Consider the following 16,552-nt stretch of genomic DNA (forward strand, 5'->3'; position numbering starts at 1 on the left):
AGGTGACATTTTCATCTATCATTTTGATTCCCATTTCAAGACACCAGGCAGTGACCCCATTCATCCAGTACGGGACCCTGCCTGCAACAGATTGTACTGGTTTTGAAACAGAATGTCAGCGCTGTTGTGAAAGCAGTTAGAATGTACACACACCTCCACCCTCCTGCACCCCACTGGCCTTACAGTACGAGCAAGTTAATAATTGATACATGGAGTGAGTTCGTCCTTACTTACGGGTCAAGCCAAGCCCTAGTTAGTTACTGGAGTTATCCCTGAATTTAAAAGGAGCAGAGGATCTTGGCTCTGGAGTGATGCCAAATTTGTAAAGCTCGAGTGTGTTTTCTGATCGTTGTATTTTAAGTGTGCAGTGAGCGTTGTGATGTGCCAGAGATGCTGTCTGTGGAGGTGGAAATGTCTTCCCCCCCCCCAAGGCAGATGGAGCTGTGTGCCATGACACTTCCATGGTGTAAGGTGTACTAAGGATGAGCTGTTGTGCCCGTATGTTAACATGTGCCAAGTTTTTCCTTGCAGAAAGTTTGGCTACAGTTTAAAGACTGAAAATGCAGAGGAACAGAAAAAAGCAACAGGGTCTCTTGGTAGAATTCCCCATCTGTGGTATATACAACAAAATATGGTGTCAACTTTTAGGGTAATTAGTACTCTGCTTTTCTCGATGAATTCTGTGTTTTCACCTACTGCTCCTTCAAATTTTTCATTAGTACATTCAAATTCTTAATAGACTGCCTACCAAACTAAAAAATAATTGAAATTAGATTATCTAAGGAAGAGTGTGCTGATTACTGTATCTTCTTCATATTCTTACTTAACTTTAGAACAAAAGGATAAAGTCCTGTTTGCCCTATTAATTCCAAGCTTATAAGTTGCAAGTTAAAAAGCCATTTATCCTGCATAGATATATATAACGGGGGGTTCTCTAGTTGCACATGGCACAAGACAACTCCTTTTTAAAAAAAAACCCTTAAATGTTTGTATTGGATCACATTTTCAAATTGAGAACATGAAAATAAATAATTTTTAATGGATTTTCATGAGAATAAATAGTGGATATATTTTATTACATAGTGTATTAAAACTTCTGTACGTACAAACCTATTACTAATACTAATTAACAGGATCACACTCTTGTGACAGCACTTGCATACACCTTCTGCTTTCAGACTTCCCAACCAAGCAAAAATGCTGCAAAAGATTTGTAATCAGTCCAGTATTGATTTAACAAGACAGCAAGAGTCACACGTTCTTGTCAAGTTATTTGCAGAAATCACGTGGAGACATCACTTGGATTCAAACTAGTCTGTTTTGTTACTTATTTTGATGTGATTACTCAAAGGAGTTTCATAAACATTCTCTGTCCCTCTGGCTCCATATCTGTTGCTCTCTTCTCTCTTTAGCTTCCCCCAGGAAAACCTACATCATGACTGCTGTCCAACTTGTTAAATTGTATGCTTTACCTCTTTTGTTCATGCATGTAGTCTGCACAGTTCAGGTGGGATAACGATTGTGTCTAAGGTGAACAGGATTCTGCTGTAAGAGCAAGACAGAATTTATAAATGGTTTTGGAAAACAGACCACATGCATGCTTAATGTCAGTGTTTCTGTTCATGGCCTTAAACATGCAACTTTTAGTTACACTGCATAGTGGTTTAGTTCACTTTAAATAGTGGTTTTTCCATCTCCCTCTTTTAGAAGAGGGATAAAAGATGAACAGAAAGATCACAGCTGTCACCAATTAGAAACAAACCCTCTCTTTTATTGAATTTGATACTGTTACACAATCAAAAAGAAATACAGTCACAAGTATGTCAAAATGTTTCAAGAGAAATATCAATTGCAATACGTTGTACTTGGTTCCAAAAAAGAATTCCATTAAAATATACCACTTCTTCATGAGAGAATACTGCTATTATTCACAAAATCTACCATACTGTATAAATCCAGTAGCAAACTCTTTTAACTTTTTGGTAACTTGCTCAAGGTAAACAGGGAAGCAGAAGGAAAATGACAGCTCATTTATAGAATTAGAATCAAAAAATACAGTTCTCCAGAATGGAGCTTTCCAGGGAGTCAAGTGCCTAATTGCTAATGGTATTTTTAATGAAGGCTGGTTACCCAGCTCATGTGAACTCCTATGAAAATGATCTTCCTACAGAGTACTCCTGGCCCATGAAGTGTTTATTTTTGTGCCGGACCTTCACAGTTTGACTAACATGCATTAAGTGCAGTGACATTTGAGTGAGGTGTGCGTTTTGTTCAGCAGCAGCTAATCAGCAGGGAGGGGGGGCAGATGGCTGACCTCGGGCACGGCCAGCTTGGCTGACAGCTCCAACCTTCTGCAGCACTGCTCAGCAAAGGGAACAGCTCAGTCAGCACTGTAACAGGGGACAAAGCTTGCCAACAGGTACAGATGCAACAGCCCACGTTTCTACCTTTAGCTACCATTGTTTAGCTGTTTAATTAAACAACTTTTTAAATAATGAAAAATTAGTAGTAAATATGTAATAGTTTAACCAGTAATCATCAGACATTTTTGATTTTACAGTTGTATTTCATTGGAAACAGGTCTGATCAATTCATCCAAGATAAGCTTTGACATCCTTAAATTGTCACTAGTGCTATGTGTAAGGTTTTAGTTGTTCTTTCTGGCCTTAATCTGTGATTCTTTAATTCAATAATTACCTAGGGAGAGTTTAATGTGTGTACACAGACACACAGGGAAGGAAATTTAAGTAGTAAATTGTTTCCATTTCACCCAGAGGTTTCCAAAGATCAATATAGCCCAAGCCTATCTCCCCACATGGGAGGAAGGTATGTTAGAAAGCCATACTTTGGATGCCAGGCTACCTTAATTTACTCAGTACGTTACACCTCAGATCAAGTTACTGGACAGCAGACTTCTTAAGTGACTTCTTGGGAGCAACAGCTGTAGTTAATTATAACTACTTTCAGGTAAAGGAATTAATGATGTCATCATAAGTACGAGTTAAAAATTCCTTTACCTTTTAACAAAAGGTAATCAACAACAGTCATCACTTAAAGACATCAGTTGGAATCCATATGTAGGGACAGTAATTGTGCTATGCCACAAAGAAGGCGTAAGCTTCACTACTGCTGTGGTCACAATAACCTTCCGGAACCTAACTTTGTTACATTCTCCTCAGTTCATCATTTTCACATGATGTAGCACATTTCATATGCAGAAGGAAACACTGTATCTACCTCCAGTTGTTTCTTTACTAATGGGGAAGAATAAATGCTCTAATATAGTGCCTCAACATTTAAAAAAAAAAAGTAGCAAGTCAGCAAAGCAATTATTCCAGATCACCAAGAAAACATTTAGAAAGCAATGTATTCCAAAAGTTTGTCATCCTAAACAGATTTAGAATCAGGCTGTGTATTCCTAGTTACACACACACAAAAAAAACCCAAAACCCGCCCCAAAAAACCAACCAACCAAACAGAACAAAAACAAAAACCCAAAACCAACAAAACCCACCAGGACCACAAAGCAGCTAGAAGATGTTCTAGATTTTGTGATCTTGCATCTGCATTTAGCAAAGCTCTTACAAGGCTAAAGCAATTACTGTTACTTTTCTCTGGGAGGTTTGGTGGTGGGTTTTTTTTGTTTGTTTTGGGGTTGTTTGGTTTTGTGTTTTGTTTTTTTTTTTTTTTTCTAAAGTAAACAAATACAGCTACTGCAATTCATTCCATCCCTTGTTTCAGTCACTTTTACTAGGACAGTAATCAAGTGCTATGCCTTGTTGTTACATATAATAAAACAAATGTGAGAGTTGGGAAGATTCTTACATGAAGCATAGCTTGTTTAAATCCACAGCTGCTGTCGTTAAGACCAGAGATGACTAAAGCAGCCTCATAATGTAAATCACATGGGTGACTTAAGTTTTCCTCCTCTTTTTAACATGGATTTTTCTCCATGAATATTTACTGCCCTCTTAAAGTACACTGAAGAGGAACTAACAGATCCAAACAGGCCAGGCTCCTCCAAGAGAGCAGCAGAACAGCATGAAGCAGGACGGTACGACGTTTCTCTCGGGAGATGAATAGGGATAACCTGCCAGGCCAGACCCACCTGGACCTTTCCAAGACTCTCCCCACTATCCCACTGAAGCACCATGTCAGTCCACGCAAAGCTAAGCGTAAGGGATGCCCCTCACTGCTGATGCTTTACCCAAGCCTTTAGCAACTTCACTATCAAACCTTTCAACTGCTGACAGAGGAAGGGATGCCACGGAAAGAAAGCTATCCAAGAGCCCTCACACAGCAGGTAGGCAGTAGTTCTGCTGCTTTTATCCAGAGAACTTTTTAAGCTTTGAACACTTAAAGGCTGCATTAAAAATGTTTAATATTCAGCAGCAGGTGTATATATATATTCAAAGTGTTCTCTGCACAAGGCTTCAGCTGTAGCTTAGTGCACCTACATGCTCTCTCCTCTGTGCAACTTCTACTCAAAACTTTAAGAACTATGCAGCTGTCTTCTGCTAACAGTGCCTTATCTTTTTTTTTTTTTTTTTTCAGTTGGTAGCTAATAGTCTGCATTCAATTTAATGAAATTGTGTCAGTTTGAAAAGTGCTCGTTTTGGTGAAACTAATTTTAGAGAACAGTTTAAAACTTATGTACCATTATATTGATTTCAAAAGACTCAGAAGAGTCCCAAGAAACCAAAGCTTCCAAAATAAAACCAAAATAATTCTTTTGACACTCCATATTTGATTTCTTATATTAAGTTTTTCTAAACAAGTTTGAAGAATGCACAGAATAACTTGACCATATTTACACATCACAAGGTTGTAAATAGCATTGTGTTTTATGACACACAATGAGAAGTCACCTAGTCAAAGTTACTGAGTCAACAGCACAAGAACATAGAACAAGCTTTATAATCAAGTACCAGCTTAATTATCACAAAACTGCATGATTAGAAAAAAATCCACCTTTAATTGATCACTCCTGTGAGTTTTATTTTCCTGCTTTCCAGTGTTACCTTGACAAAGCTTCCAGAGACAAGCCTTTAAGCTGGTCACAAAGAAGAATCTTTCCACTCTACAGTAACACAAATATGCTGTCTCCTCACTTTCAAGTTTGCTAACTGGCGCGGTAACAGATTTAGAAGTTTAACATCTTTGGCGAGCAGTAGTACAACACTGTCTAGGAGACTTCGGTACTGAACAGGCTCAAATAATTAACGCAGAGATGTTACAATCAAAATAAGGAAGCAGTGATTTCCAACCAACTCTAAGTTAAAAAGGGAACACGGATGAACAATAACCACTAACAAAAATATAAATTATCTCATTTCTGTCAGATAACACACTCCCCAAGGGGGCCTGGTCCACATATAGTTTATTGATGTAAGAAAACAATACAGTTAGTGTTAGATCCAACCACAAAGAGCAAAAGAATGAGTGGATGAAGGTTTTGTACAGTACATATAGGAAAATAAGATGTTTGTGACAACTATATATTTCTAAATAAAAAGGCTTCTAAATATATTCAAGTTATTGAAATCTACATGAAAACATATGGATGTTAATAGCAACAAGGTGCATAAAACCAAAACATCAAAATATTGAGCAACTCAATGATGTACTAGATAAAACTTCGCTAACAATGCAACATGTTTTACAATCTGCTTGAAATATCACCTATACCACACAGGGTAAGCTGAACATTTAGATTTAAGATCATACACAATATTAGCATTAACTTCAACAACTACAGGCAGGGATTTTTTTTTTTTTTAAGCTGGCAAAGTTACTACTTTAAGAACATCAAACTTTCTCTAAATTGAGAATGTATCCAAATAAAATGCTGCTAGCCCTTTCCAGATAAAGCCTTTCCTTTGACTAACCACACTCATTTCAGTCAAAAGCATAAAGACAGCATTTAAGAACAATTTATATTACAACGTGACTAAAATAATGACATAATCCATGTTTAAACATGATTTCATAGGCAAACAAAAGAAGATTCTTCTTAAAAACTAGTTTTTATAAATGCAGAATATATTGCATGAGGAACTGCTGGTATTTTTTAAGAAAATATATTGTGCGATTGTGGCTACAATGCACTGCTGCAAAGCATTGTTGTTTCTTATAAAAACTATTAAAATAAAAAACTTATTTGAACATAAAGAGTGAGAGAGCACAAGTCTTCCAACTACCTATTAAGAGCAGGATGGAAGTATTGCCAGTTTTTCCTGTGTTGACATTTTACTAATGGTAAGTTTTGGTGACCAACTCCCCAGCCAAAAAATAAATATTTTTTTAAAATCAGGTGCATATTTCAAAGCTGCTATTGCAAGTGTGTTTTAAATGTAATGGACTTAAAAGTGTACCAAAGAATTATAAAAATGCACTACAGTTTGAGTTATTGTTACGTAAAGAACATATTAAAAAGACTGTCAAAATAAGTAGAAAGGGGATCAAAACTGAACTAACTGAATTAGTGCTGTAGCCAGGCTTCTAAAATCAGATATAGAAAATATAAATAGACTGCTTTAGGTGATGATTCACCAGTGTCCAAAAAAGGAACAAATATTGTGAAAGCTCAGTTAACTTGATCCAGAGCTCTGAGCAGTTCTTCACCCTGTAGCAGGTTTCTGTTGCCTTGTATGGGAGCGTTTACTTCGCAATCGTAACTCGTGAGTTGGGGTAGTCCACTTTCATCCATTGACTGCCCTAGAAGTTTACTTGCTATGTCTGAAGAGGGAGGGGAAGGAGAAAAAGTGCACTTTATTCACCATGCCTAACCTTCCCTCCAAGACTGTTCATAAAGGAGGCAAGTCTGGGTATGTTTTTGTCACTCTGTTCTCTTTCACGCAGCCCCCTCCACCCCTCTCTATGTATTAAAAGAGGATACTAACCAGTTGATAGTAGAATGATTGTCTTTTGCTCCACTCCGTTATGACCATTTGTTTTGCATCCCTTTACACGTTTCCAAGCCAGTGATGCATTTCCCCCACGGTCACCTGTCTGCTGGAATAAAGACCCCTAGAAAGAAATGAAATAATCTCCTTTAATGAATACTGCATCTTTCTAGCCCTCCACATCCCTCTTCCAAATTAGTTTCTGTCACTAATGTTAGGCACTACTACAATTTAAAGTGGACTTTGTTCAGAACTTGGGGAGAAATACATTTCCAAGTACACTGGCCAAAGAAAACTGAATCAGATTTCAAGACCTTACTTCCCTTACAGAAAATAATCCTGGTTATCATTAGTTACCATACTCAAGATTAGCATGTACAGGTACAACATACACACCCATTTAATTACCACTGCTCTTAGGTGACTAAGCATCAGGTTTTCACTGAAATCTCTCACAGTTTTCTGCACTGGAATTAATAACATAGACAGGAGATTCAGGAACCTCGGTAGGTCGATTCTATCTAAGTTTAAGATGTAAATTCTGCTGGCACTCCAGTTACTGCCACCAAGCCACCTGACCCAAGTCTTGTGGGGAATGCAGTCCTAAGCCATTCCACTGCAGGTACGGCTCCTTAGCATATCGTTTTGACAGCAGCACAGAAGATACAGAGATGGGAAAGCTTTCAAGGGCTCCGTATAATTAGGATAAGTAAGAAGAAGCTGCTACTGCAACAGATAGGGTAGAAGGAAAAAATGCCATCTTAATACCAAGTTTGCTAGCAAAAGTAGTTGAATCTGCAAAGTTTTGTCTTGTTAGTAGTACTGACTGCTGCAAAAAGAGGAAAAAGTATTTCAGAATGCTGCCATTACCCTGAACACTTAAAACAGAAAAGAACATATGTTTTCAGGTTATAAAACATCTACGCAAGTCCAAGGACAGCTGTGTAATAAAAGTTTAGTTAAACAACTGGGACCTAGAAGCTGCATTTCATAGGGAGGTTAGTCACCTACATCATTGCTGGTGTTTTGGTTTGGTTTTTTTCACTGTGAATGCAATACAGCCCTTCATATTAAGAAAGGTGTAGCTTGTATCTTTTTCAATGTAATGATCTGGATCGTTATTTCATAATATTACTATAACACATCTTGCCCTTCTCTAATTCTCCTGTTTTCTTGAAGCCTGAAGTAGTATTTTACTTTGGTCCTCACTTATTTTCACTCTTTGCAAAATAAATCCCACTTCCTTACAGTGAAATTGTGGCAAGTTTTTGCACAATCCCATGTACTGTAAGCCTGGACTTAATTCCATTTTTCTTCTGTGTGTGTGCAAGGCCTAATTCATCCTCTCAGAAATCCATTGTGGAAAAAGCAACCAAACAATAAAAGCACTTGCTTGAAATAATGTCAGTAAGAAGCAGGTACATGGAAAATCCAGCTTCTGACTGTGAAGGAACCATCAAAATATTTGCAACGTCTTTGTCAGATACAGAAGAAAAAAGAAAAAGGTTTAACAAAGGATGAATTTTGAACCTTTAAGCATTAAAAAGCCAGTAAGCATAGAAGCCTGAAGGCTACGACAGCAGTCAATACAGACCTGCTTGCATTCTGTGTATTTAATGTCATCCCATGCCATTTTGAGCATTATCAGCAACACTGTATGACAGCTGTTACACCAAGGCATGAGAAAAAGGCAAGGGGAGGCAATAAAATGTCTCACAGAGCTATGAATTCTTACAGAGCTACCAGAAGCAAGAGAACAACATGCCTGAAGGTGCAAAGAAAGCATTTAGCAAATGAAAACAATGGCATAAGTACAATTATTTGTGTTTTTTTTAAAAAAAAAAATATAGCCTGCTTGCCTCAGAAAAAGTGGACGTATAAAAGCTCTCTCAGCTCTTCCAGAGAGCACTAATAAAAACAGCATATAGTGATTTCTCTCATGCTCAAACCAGAATGCTAATACAGGAATAATTCATAGCTCAGAAGAAAAGTAATCCTGCACTGTAAGACATGATGGGTGACTACACCTAGGAGGTGGACCACTAAAGAAACAAAGAATCTCAAAGGCTACTTTGCAGTAAAGCAACTAAGAATTAACTGTGCAAAACTTAAGATAAGTAGAAATTTACAATGAAGGCAAGAAGAGAGGTAACAGTAGGTAATGGCAAAGCTCAAGGTTTCAAAATACTAAGAACTGTCAGTAAGAAACAAAGACTATGGAGACAAAATACCCTTCTAGAAAGTAACAAGCTGGATAGCCCCAATTAAGTGACACAAATCTAACAATACTTAAGAATTTTCTTTTGAATGCCTAGGACAGGTGATGAGCTACTCAGTCACACACACTAATACTATAAAAGCGTGCGTGAAATTGAAGCGGTAGTAATACATTTGCTAGGTTATATGAATTCTATTCCCTTATGGTTCAGAGATAGTCTTGTTATCCGATCAGATAAAGGACACTCAGATTTGATGGAAAAATGAAAGCGTAGAAAGAAGCAATAAGAACAATCTCCAGTATCTACAAATAGGAACATTGAGTTTGAGTTCAAAAGTTAAATAAATATGGCAATTACAAACTTAAATGTGATGTCTACACTTGTACACATTCTACTGAAAAACGTGTATGTTCACGGAAGAGTATCTTCTATCTAATCAAGAAATGTGCTTGGGTATACAGGACACTTTCGAAACAGCTGACAGTAAGAGAGAACTAGAGTCAGTATCTGCATATATGTGGGAATTTCACTGTCCAACAATTATCTCTGATCCCAAGATTGCACTGCATACCAACAGCTAAACTCAGGAGTCTGCACTGATGCCTCATTTCAGAAATTGCAAGGTTAAAAGTGAATATTTTAAAATGGTAAAACAAAACTCACAATTCCAACTGCCTGAAAAAGTGAACCATCATGTTCCATTTTTCGTTTTCTCTGAGCATTATGCAAAGCTAGCATCTTTGGATTTAGTTCTTCATCCATTGCAGTAGATCTAAGAAAAATTGATTCAGGCTGTTAAGACGTTTCTACTATCCTCAACCCATTTTTCTTTTGTGGTGACACTTATATACAATATCACAGAACTGAATTTATGAACTATACTATTTTTCTTTCATAATGTACTCATTTCAACAATCATTGTCTATGAGCATAGCAAATGACAGCTTTTAATCTTGCTATGAAGCTCACAATGAGTTACAACAAAAATTTTAAAGTCTTTGCAGGAAAAAAAAGAGCATAAAAGTTCAGCAATTCACTTTCAACAGGAAGGAGGGAGGGAAGGGTGATAAAAAGTCTATTCTGAGGATTTCTGTGTACCGATAAATCTTCTATGTACCAAAAGTCTGATGTTTGACTTTGTGGAATTTTCTATAATGATACATATGTACTACACATCCCACAGTCCAGTCCATCATGAAATAGGGCTCATTTTAAAAGCAATAAATGTAGCACACAGACTGTAGTCACCTCTTACGTCAAAGCAAAGTGGACAAGAAAAGCATCAGAAATACTGTATGGGTATAACTACTTGTAAATTGCCTGCTGCATTCTTTTTAAAAGGCTGCATGTCAGATACAAGAGCAGAACAAAATGACTAACAATGCTTGCATACAGTAGCTGCCTATTACATAAGATGTTTTTGTAAAAGCTACTGTGCAATTAATTTTAGGGAAGCTTACTAGAACCAAAAAAAACCACCAAACCCCACCCTTGTTTCAAGTGTCCAAATTTAAATGTATCAATTTCTACTTTGAAGTAGAATGCCAAAGACAACATACAACTGCTGTCAGTATTTAAAAGTGTATTATATCTTATTTCTTGATCAGATACTAGGGCTTAAAATTTGCTTTTAAAATACCTTTTATTTAGAGTGACTGTTAGCAAACTGGGTGCTCCTGGAGAAGATTTTTCCGTCTGATCCAGTGTTCCTTTTCCTGCTCTGATTGGAGATGCAGTTCGACTCCTGTTCCCACTGTACGGTGACGCTGGGGCACTACTCGTTTCATTGACTACGTGGGCAGGAGATGAAGGAACAATTAGTGTCTTCACATCTTCCACATGCTCCGTCACTGGTTTTATTTCATCAGCAGTACTTGATGGTGTCTGAGTCTGCTGAAATATGGTAATGGTGGCTGCATTTTGAGAGCCAGAAGAACTGCTTTCCAGTGGAGATAGCTGATCAAAGGATCGCAACTGGAAGTCATCATCCATTGGGATGTAAGGAGCCAACATCTCCAAATCTAAATCAGTTTCCTGGAAAAGACAAGAGGTAAAAAAACATCAATATGTAAGAATATTGCAGCTATGACTTCATTAAGGCTCTTCCTTTTACCAGATCCTTACAATATTTTTTTGCAATTTATTTTAATAAAAATATTATATAAAATAGGAAGGAAGTTCCTGAAGACATTCTAAGAGAAAGAGAACCATGCTGAGAATAAGTATTTGAGATACAGAATGTTAATGTACATTACCTGAGTAGAGAATGGATTTTTTGCTTCTGTATCTATTGCAAAGAGTTTCTCCACTAATTCCAGTTTGAATTCATTAGCCATATCATTATCCACATCAAAGCAGTAGTCGTTGGGACTACTGGGCTGTGAAAACATTTTGAGTGCAGTTTTAAGTTTCTGTTATTACATCATTTTGCATTGTATCTACAGGTTCTCTGAAAAATGTTCTAATATAAAAACTAATTCCAAGCTATAGTTGCACAAAATTAAAATGGGAAAGGAACACACAGTTATCAGTATACATTCAAATTTACCCCATTTGGGAAGCACACAATTAGTTGGAACCTGGAAGTAGTCTTTACAGTAATTTATTGCAACTAATTTGCTATTTAGAGGAGTTATCTCTGAACCATTCTTTCTAGAAAGACCAATCCCAAGCTCTTCTTATTTCTATCAGGTGGCATTTTATGTGTATGCAAGATTCACTTTAATGAAAAGATAATTCTCAGTATGAAAATTTATCTTTCTTTCCTCAGATCATGACACGAGCTTAAGTCACAGCATAGAAATAATTTTCAATTCTTGTCTTGGCTGCATCCTTAACCAGGTTTGCTCCACAAGACCTAACAGCACATACGTTTTTAATGACAGCATATCCAAATTACGAAACTAACCTCAGGTGAACTTTGGCTGGTACTTGCATCAGAAGGGCTGGTTGGTTGTTCTTGCACCTGAGGCATGGTAAAAGAAAGTTCGAGTGGCTCCGTGTTTGGCTCCAGCTTTGATACAACTTCTCTATTGAGTGCAGGATCAGCATTGCTACGAAGTGGCTTTGTAGTTTCAGAGGCAGGTAGTGGGGACATTGCCATATTTATATTCTGCAATTTCTCACTGGATGAGGGGAGCATTACATCGTTATACAAAGGAACTTCATCACATTGTTGTTCATCAGACTCTATAAAAATTAAAAGAAACCATCAACCTAAGTAACAATACTGTGCGTGTCTATGGACCTCATTAAATTTAAACAGCAGCTGAAATACCACTAGGCAAGTCATACCGGGAGGTTATTTTTCAAAATTTGCTGTGAAATACTAACTTTACTAATTAGCATGCTCTCCAATTTAAACGCACACCCACCATTACTGCTGAAATCTAGAGAGATAATTGTGTCTCCAGCAGCTGGAGCCAGCACAGTTAAAGCATCTGGTTCCTGTTTAAGTTTTTCAAATAGGCTGTTAGTATCATCCAGGTCATCTTTGCTGAATATTTTGGTCATTTTCATATCAGGAGACTCCACTGGTTTCAGCATACGCTCAGTTTGTCCAAGGGAAAAAATCAAGTCCTTCTGAACAATTCCACTGTCAGACAGAAAGGAAGATGACTGTCAAAGAACAACTAAAAGGAATAAATTCAGGCTTGAACATTTTGTTAAGTTGAAAAAAACCAAAACAAAACAAAGAAACCCCTCAAAACCACCACACACCCCACAAAATAGGAGCTTTCAAGATTATTTTTTTTTTTACTCATTCTTCCCTCAAATGTAATAGACAAAGTGGGCCATCAGAAAAAGTAATAAAAATAAACATGCTTTTATGAAAGCACTGAGAAATTAAGGAGAAAAAAAGACATTTCCTAAAACACTTTCTTGGTTTTAAACGAACATGCAATATGTTGGTAAGACTGATACTGGTACATTCACTAAAGTTTTGAAAAACTAGTTTAGGACTATTATACAATTGCAAAAAATCAGTCAACAAGTCTGCCTTCATTTGAAGCTTTCAATTAAAACAGGAATTCTAAGGAAGAAAAAGATAAATGGGACTAAGAAAGACATCATTACTGCTGCTCTCACTCCATGACTAAAAGTTATTAGTGAAATTAACTGCTCCAGACTGTGGACAAAATTAGGGAGTTGTCTAGAATGCACGCAAATTCTCAAATGGTTGCATTGCAACAGTACAAAAGAGACTGGCCCTACGCTCATTTGCCTGCAGAGATCTTCCTACTGACATCACTAGATCAAAAAAGTGTTTTGTTTTCAAATACAATTCCTAATCCCAGGACTGGCAGTATTCTAAGCAAAATTTCATCGGTAGGAAATAGTAACATCGTAACATATTCAACAGGGGATCACATTCTCAGCAAGTTGAAAAAAGATGCAGTGCTATCAGAACCTGACTTTGTTTTCAATAAAGATGATGACAAAGAATAGCGATGTCCACTCAACTTACCTCAACACATAGTTTACACACACTATGCACTGTGGCTGAGAATTCTTAGTGTTGTATATGACAGTTGCTTGAGTTTCAACCCAGACATAGCCACCTTGTTTAGCAAGCATTCTGTACTGTCCTGTTGTCACCTGCCCTTTTGTGAACACTGAAAGCAGAAAGGATACCAGCTTTAATTACAGGCAGAAGAACCAAAAACCATTTCAGGTGAGTATTCACTGCAGATTCATGTCTGCAATTAGAAGGCAGCCCTCGTTCTTCTGCTGCTTTTCCCTGGTGCTGTATTTCATCTCTTGTAGTTGGAGGGCTTTAAATACATCTTTTTACTTACTGTCATGATGTGTTTTGGTCAGATGATCAGAATCCAGCGCATGATAGTACTCATAGATTGAGCGACCCAGGAGTTCTTCTGGCTCATACCCCATCAACTCTGTAATTCTTTAAAACAAGTAAAAAAAAATTGCTAAGTAAAAGCAGACATGGGCTAGCACAAATGACAGAGCAGTTGGATGCTTGCATATCTAGAAAAAATCCTAACTTCCATACATATTAGCAGCAATTTTGGTTTACTGGGAGTTTTCATTTTGAAATAAATTGCCATTTTTTATGATTTTTTTTAAGAGAAATTTCAGCAGGCATAGGATTTTATTTCTCACTGAATACTTTATAAATCATGTCCTGTGCTAGACAGGATTAAGTAAATACCTGCTTTCTAGACTTTTTTTCTTTTTTTCTGAAAGGTAGACCAGCAACTTATGGACTTGTGTATCCAGCTTACACAAATATGAGAATTTAATAAAATAAAAGACATGCTTCAACAGTTTTAAATCTGCAACTAAGAGAAATTAGGAGTTGGGATTTATTCTTCCCACTCAACCACGGCCAGCTTTTAAAGAAGACTCTCTTTCCTTCAGCCCCTAGAGGGCATTGCTAACCAGGGGAACACATTAATTTTGCCCTATTCTACATGCAGAATGTGACCAAATAAGTACCTTTTCTGTGACACCATCAGTCCCAGAAAGGTAGTTACAGCAGAGGACAGGAAATAAACTGCACAAATGCAACGAGATGTTTAACTGCAGCAACTAGTTAGGAGTTTGGTTTTGTTATAAAAGGAAACAGGCAGTAACAAATAATACCAGATTACAAACACGAAAAACCCAAACAAACAAAAACCCCTGAAACCACAAAAAAAACCTCTCAGGCCAATGATTCCCTTCACTTCTGTTGTTCAAATTTGTCAAGCAAAGTTTCCAGAGGATAGTAAGAACAGTCTTATGTATTTGACTACGATCCATGATTTGTACCAAAACATCATTTTCAACAGCAGATGGATCATAGTAGAAGTACAGCTGAAATTTTTGGGGGTTTGGGTTTTTTTGTTTGTTTTTTGTTGGGTTTTTTTTTCCCTGAACTGGAGAAAGCCGGCACTGACCTCCTGAGGAAGGGAAAGGGGTGAAGCGGTAGCAATGAAACGCATCTGACAAGCGTTACACAAACACTCTTTTCAGTCACCAAAATGCATCACCATCTTTGACAATCCTAAAATCCTTCCTGTTTTTTCAGTGTCCAGAAGAATCTTCTCATTTCGATTTAATCACTGCCACTACACTAAAGACCAGTTTGCACAGGCAGTTAACTGCAGGCAAAGGATTTATTCCAAAGCAATAATGCTGCACTCTCCTTCAGATTTAAAAATCTGGCTTTTAAATAAGACATCCTTATCAGTTAGTAAAAGCCAAAGCATCCCACTGATGGTTCCATTGCACAGATGAATCAAGTTAACAAGTTAGACTACATGAATGTGCAAGGCCAACATCAGCCAACATGCACCAACGCTGCAATTCCTTCAAATTTTTCAAGTACAAAATATGTATTACCTTTCATCACAATAGGAAAATTTCATGTCAAGGCTGTGACGACTGAGGAACGTTTTACTGTCCAAGGGGACCTCAATGTTTGATGGATGAGGAATAGGTTCACAGATCAACACCAGACATGTCATGGGAGGCTTTTTGTAGCCACAGTGAGTTTGATTACCACATGTGTCATATACACGAATGTGTCCAGTGCAGTGGAGTACCTATGGGAAAGTTATACTTTAGAAAGAGATTAAGTTCTTGCCTGTCAGACAACACACAATTGTGCTTCCCTTAGCGCACCCAGCGCGAAGTCCTTCCCCTCCCCTCCCCCTCGACATGCCAGCAACACCAGAATGCAGCAGCGCTTTCAGGTGCTGGCTAAAGGAGAGCAGCAGTTCTCCTCCCCATGCTACACAGACTGCGACGAGTACACGGGCTGCCAACTCTTTCCTCTTGGGTGCTGGCTGAAGCAACGCTAGACATTTCTGCAATTCTGTGAACTGTTCTTCTTTGGAAAAGTTACCTTAATGATGACACTGAGAAGCAATTGCCTCAGCAAAAGGCATCTTACTATTTAAATGTTATGGTAATAGTAGCAACCTCCATTTTGGCTCTTCTGCAGACGTGGTGTTAGAGATCAAATATATTCTTCAAGAGACAATGAAATTTTATATTTTGTGTTTTGTTTTTTAACAATTCTGAAGTAGAAATTGTTCACAGACAGCAGCAAAGAAGTTGTTTGATCCAGAATAACTAAATTTAAGTTATAAAAGAGAATTGTGAACCACAATACCACTCGATACAGTAAAAGGTTACTTTTTGTCCAGAAGAGAAAATGCATTCACTGCAGAAAGTTATTAGGCTGGACTCTTTTTGTTCCAACTGTTACAAAAGGGATAGCCAGCAGCTTCAGAAAGAATGGTATTGAAGTCCTTCAGAGAGACCTCAACTGTCACATTCACAGTGTCAAATCAAAAGAAATTAGGTATCAGCATAAGTGGGGTCAAATATTTTTTTCTCAGAGAAAGCTTTATGCAAATATATTTAGTAATTATAATTTCTAGTAAGTAAATTACCTCTAATTTAAAAAGGAGAATT

General features: G+C 37.4%; 1 protein-coding gene and 1 long non-coding RNA gene across 8 annotated transcripts in view; one reads left to right on the top strand and one right to left on the bottom strand.

The window, feature by feature from the left end:
- The window catches only part of LOC114015355 (uncharacterized), a 31,672-nt gene that overhangs the window by 1,178 nt on the left and 13,942 nt on the right, over positions 1-16,552 (top strand). The gene's annotated exons all lie outside the window — the stretch shown is intronic.
- The window catches only part of HIF1A (hypoxia inducible factor 1 subunit alpha), a 35,429-nt gene continuing 19,892 nt past the window's right edge, over positions 1,016-16,552 (bottom strand). For 4 of the 6 annotated variants that reach the window (XM_055715480.1, XM_055715482.1, XM_027802551.2 and 1 more), the window contains exons 6-15: positions 15,473-15,675; positions 13,924-14,030; positions 13,593-13,740; positions 12,499-12,719; positions 12,033-12,313; positions 11,380-11,502; positions 10,764-11,158; positions 9,788-9,896; positions 6,903-7,029; positions 1,751-6,738 (exon numbers count right to left, since the gene is read on the bottom strand). In XM_055715480.1, coding sequence (XP_055571455.1) covers positions 6,587-6,738; positions 6,903-7,029; positions 9,788-9,896; positions 10,764-11,158; positions 11,380-11,502; positions 12,033-12,313; positions 12,499-12,719; positions 13,593-13,740; positions 13,924-14,030; positions 15,473-15,675 — 1,866 coding nt within the window. In that variant the 3' untranslated portion in view covers positions 1,751-6,586. Of the gene's footprint in view, positions 1,546-1,750; positions 6,739-6,902; positions 7,030-9,787; positions 9,897-10,763; positions 11,159-11,379; positions 11,503-12,032; positions 12,314-12,498; positions 12,720-13,592; positions 13,741-13,923; positions 14,031-15,472; positions 15,676-16,552 lie in introns of those variants that run through there. The other 2 variants (XM_055715481.1, XM_027802553.2) reach the window with 1 other exon arrangement.

Source organism: Falco cherrug, chromosome 7, assembly GCF_023634085.1.
Source record: "Falco cherrug isolate bFalChe1 chromosome 7, bFalChe1.pri, whole genome shotgun sequence".
NCBI classification, from domain to species: Eukaryota; Metazoa; Chordata; class Aves; order Falconiformes; family Falconidae; genus Falco; species Falco cherrug.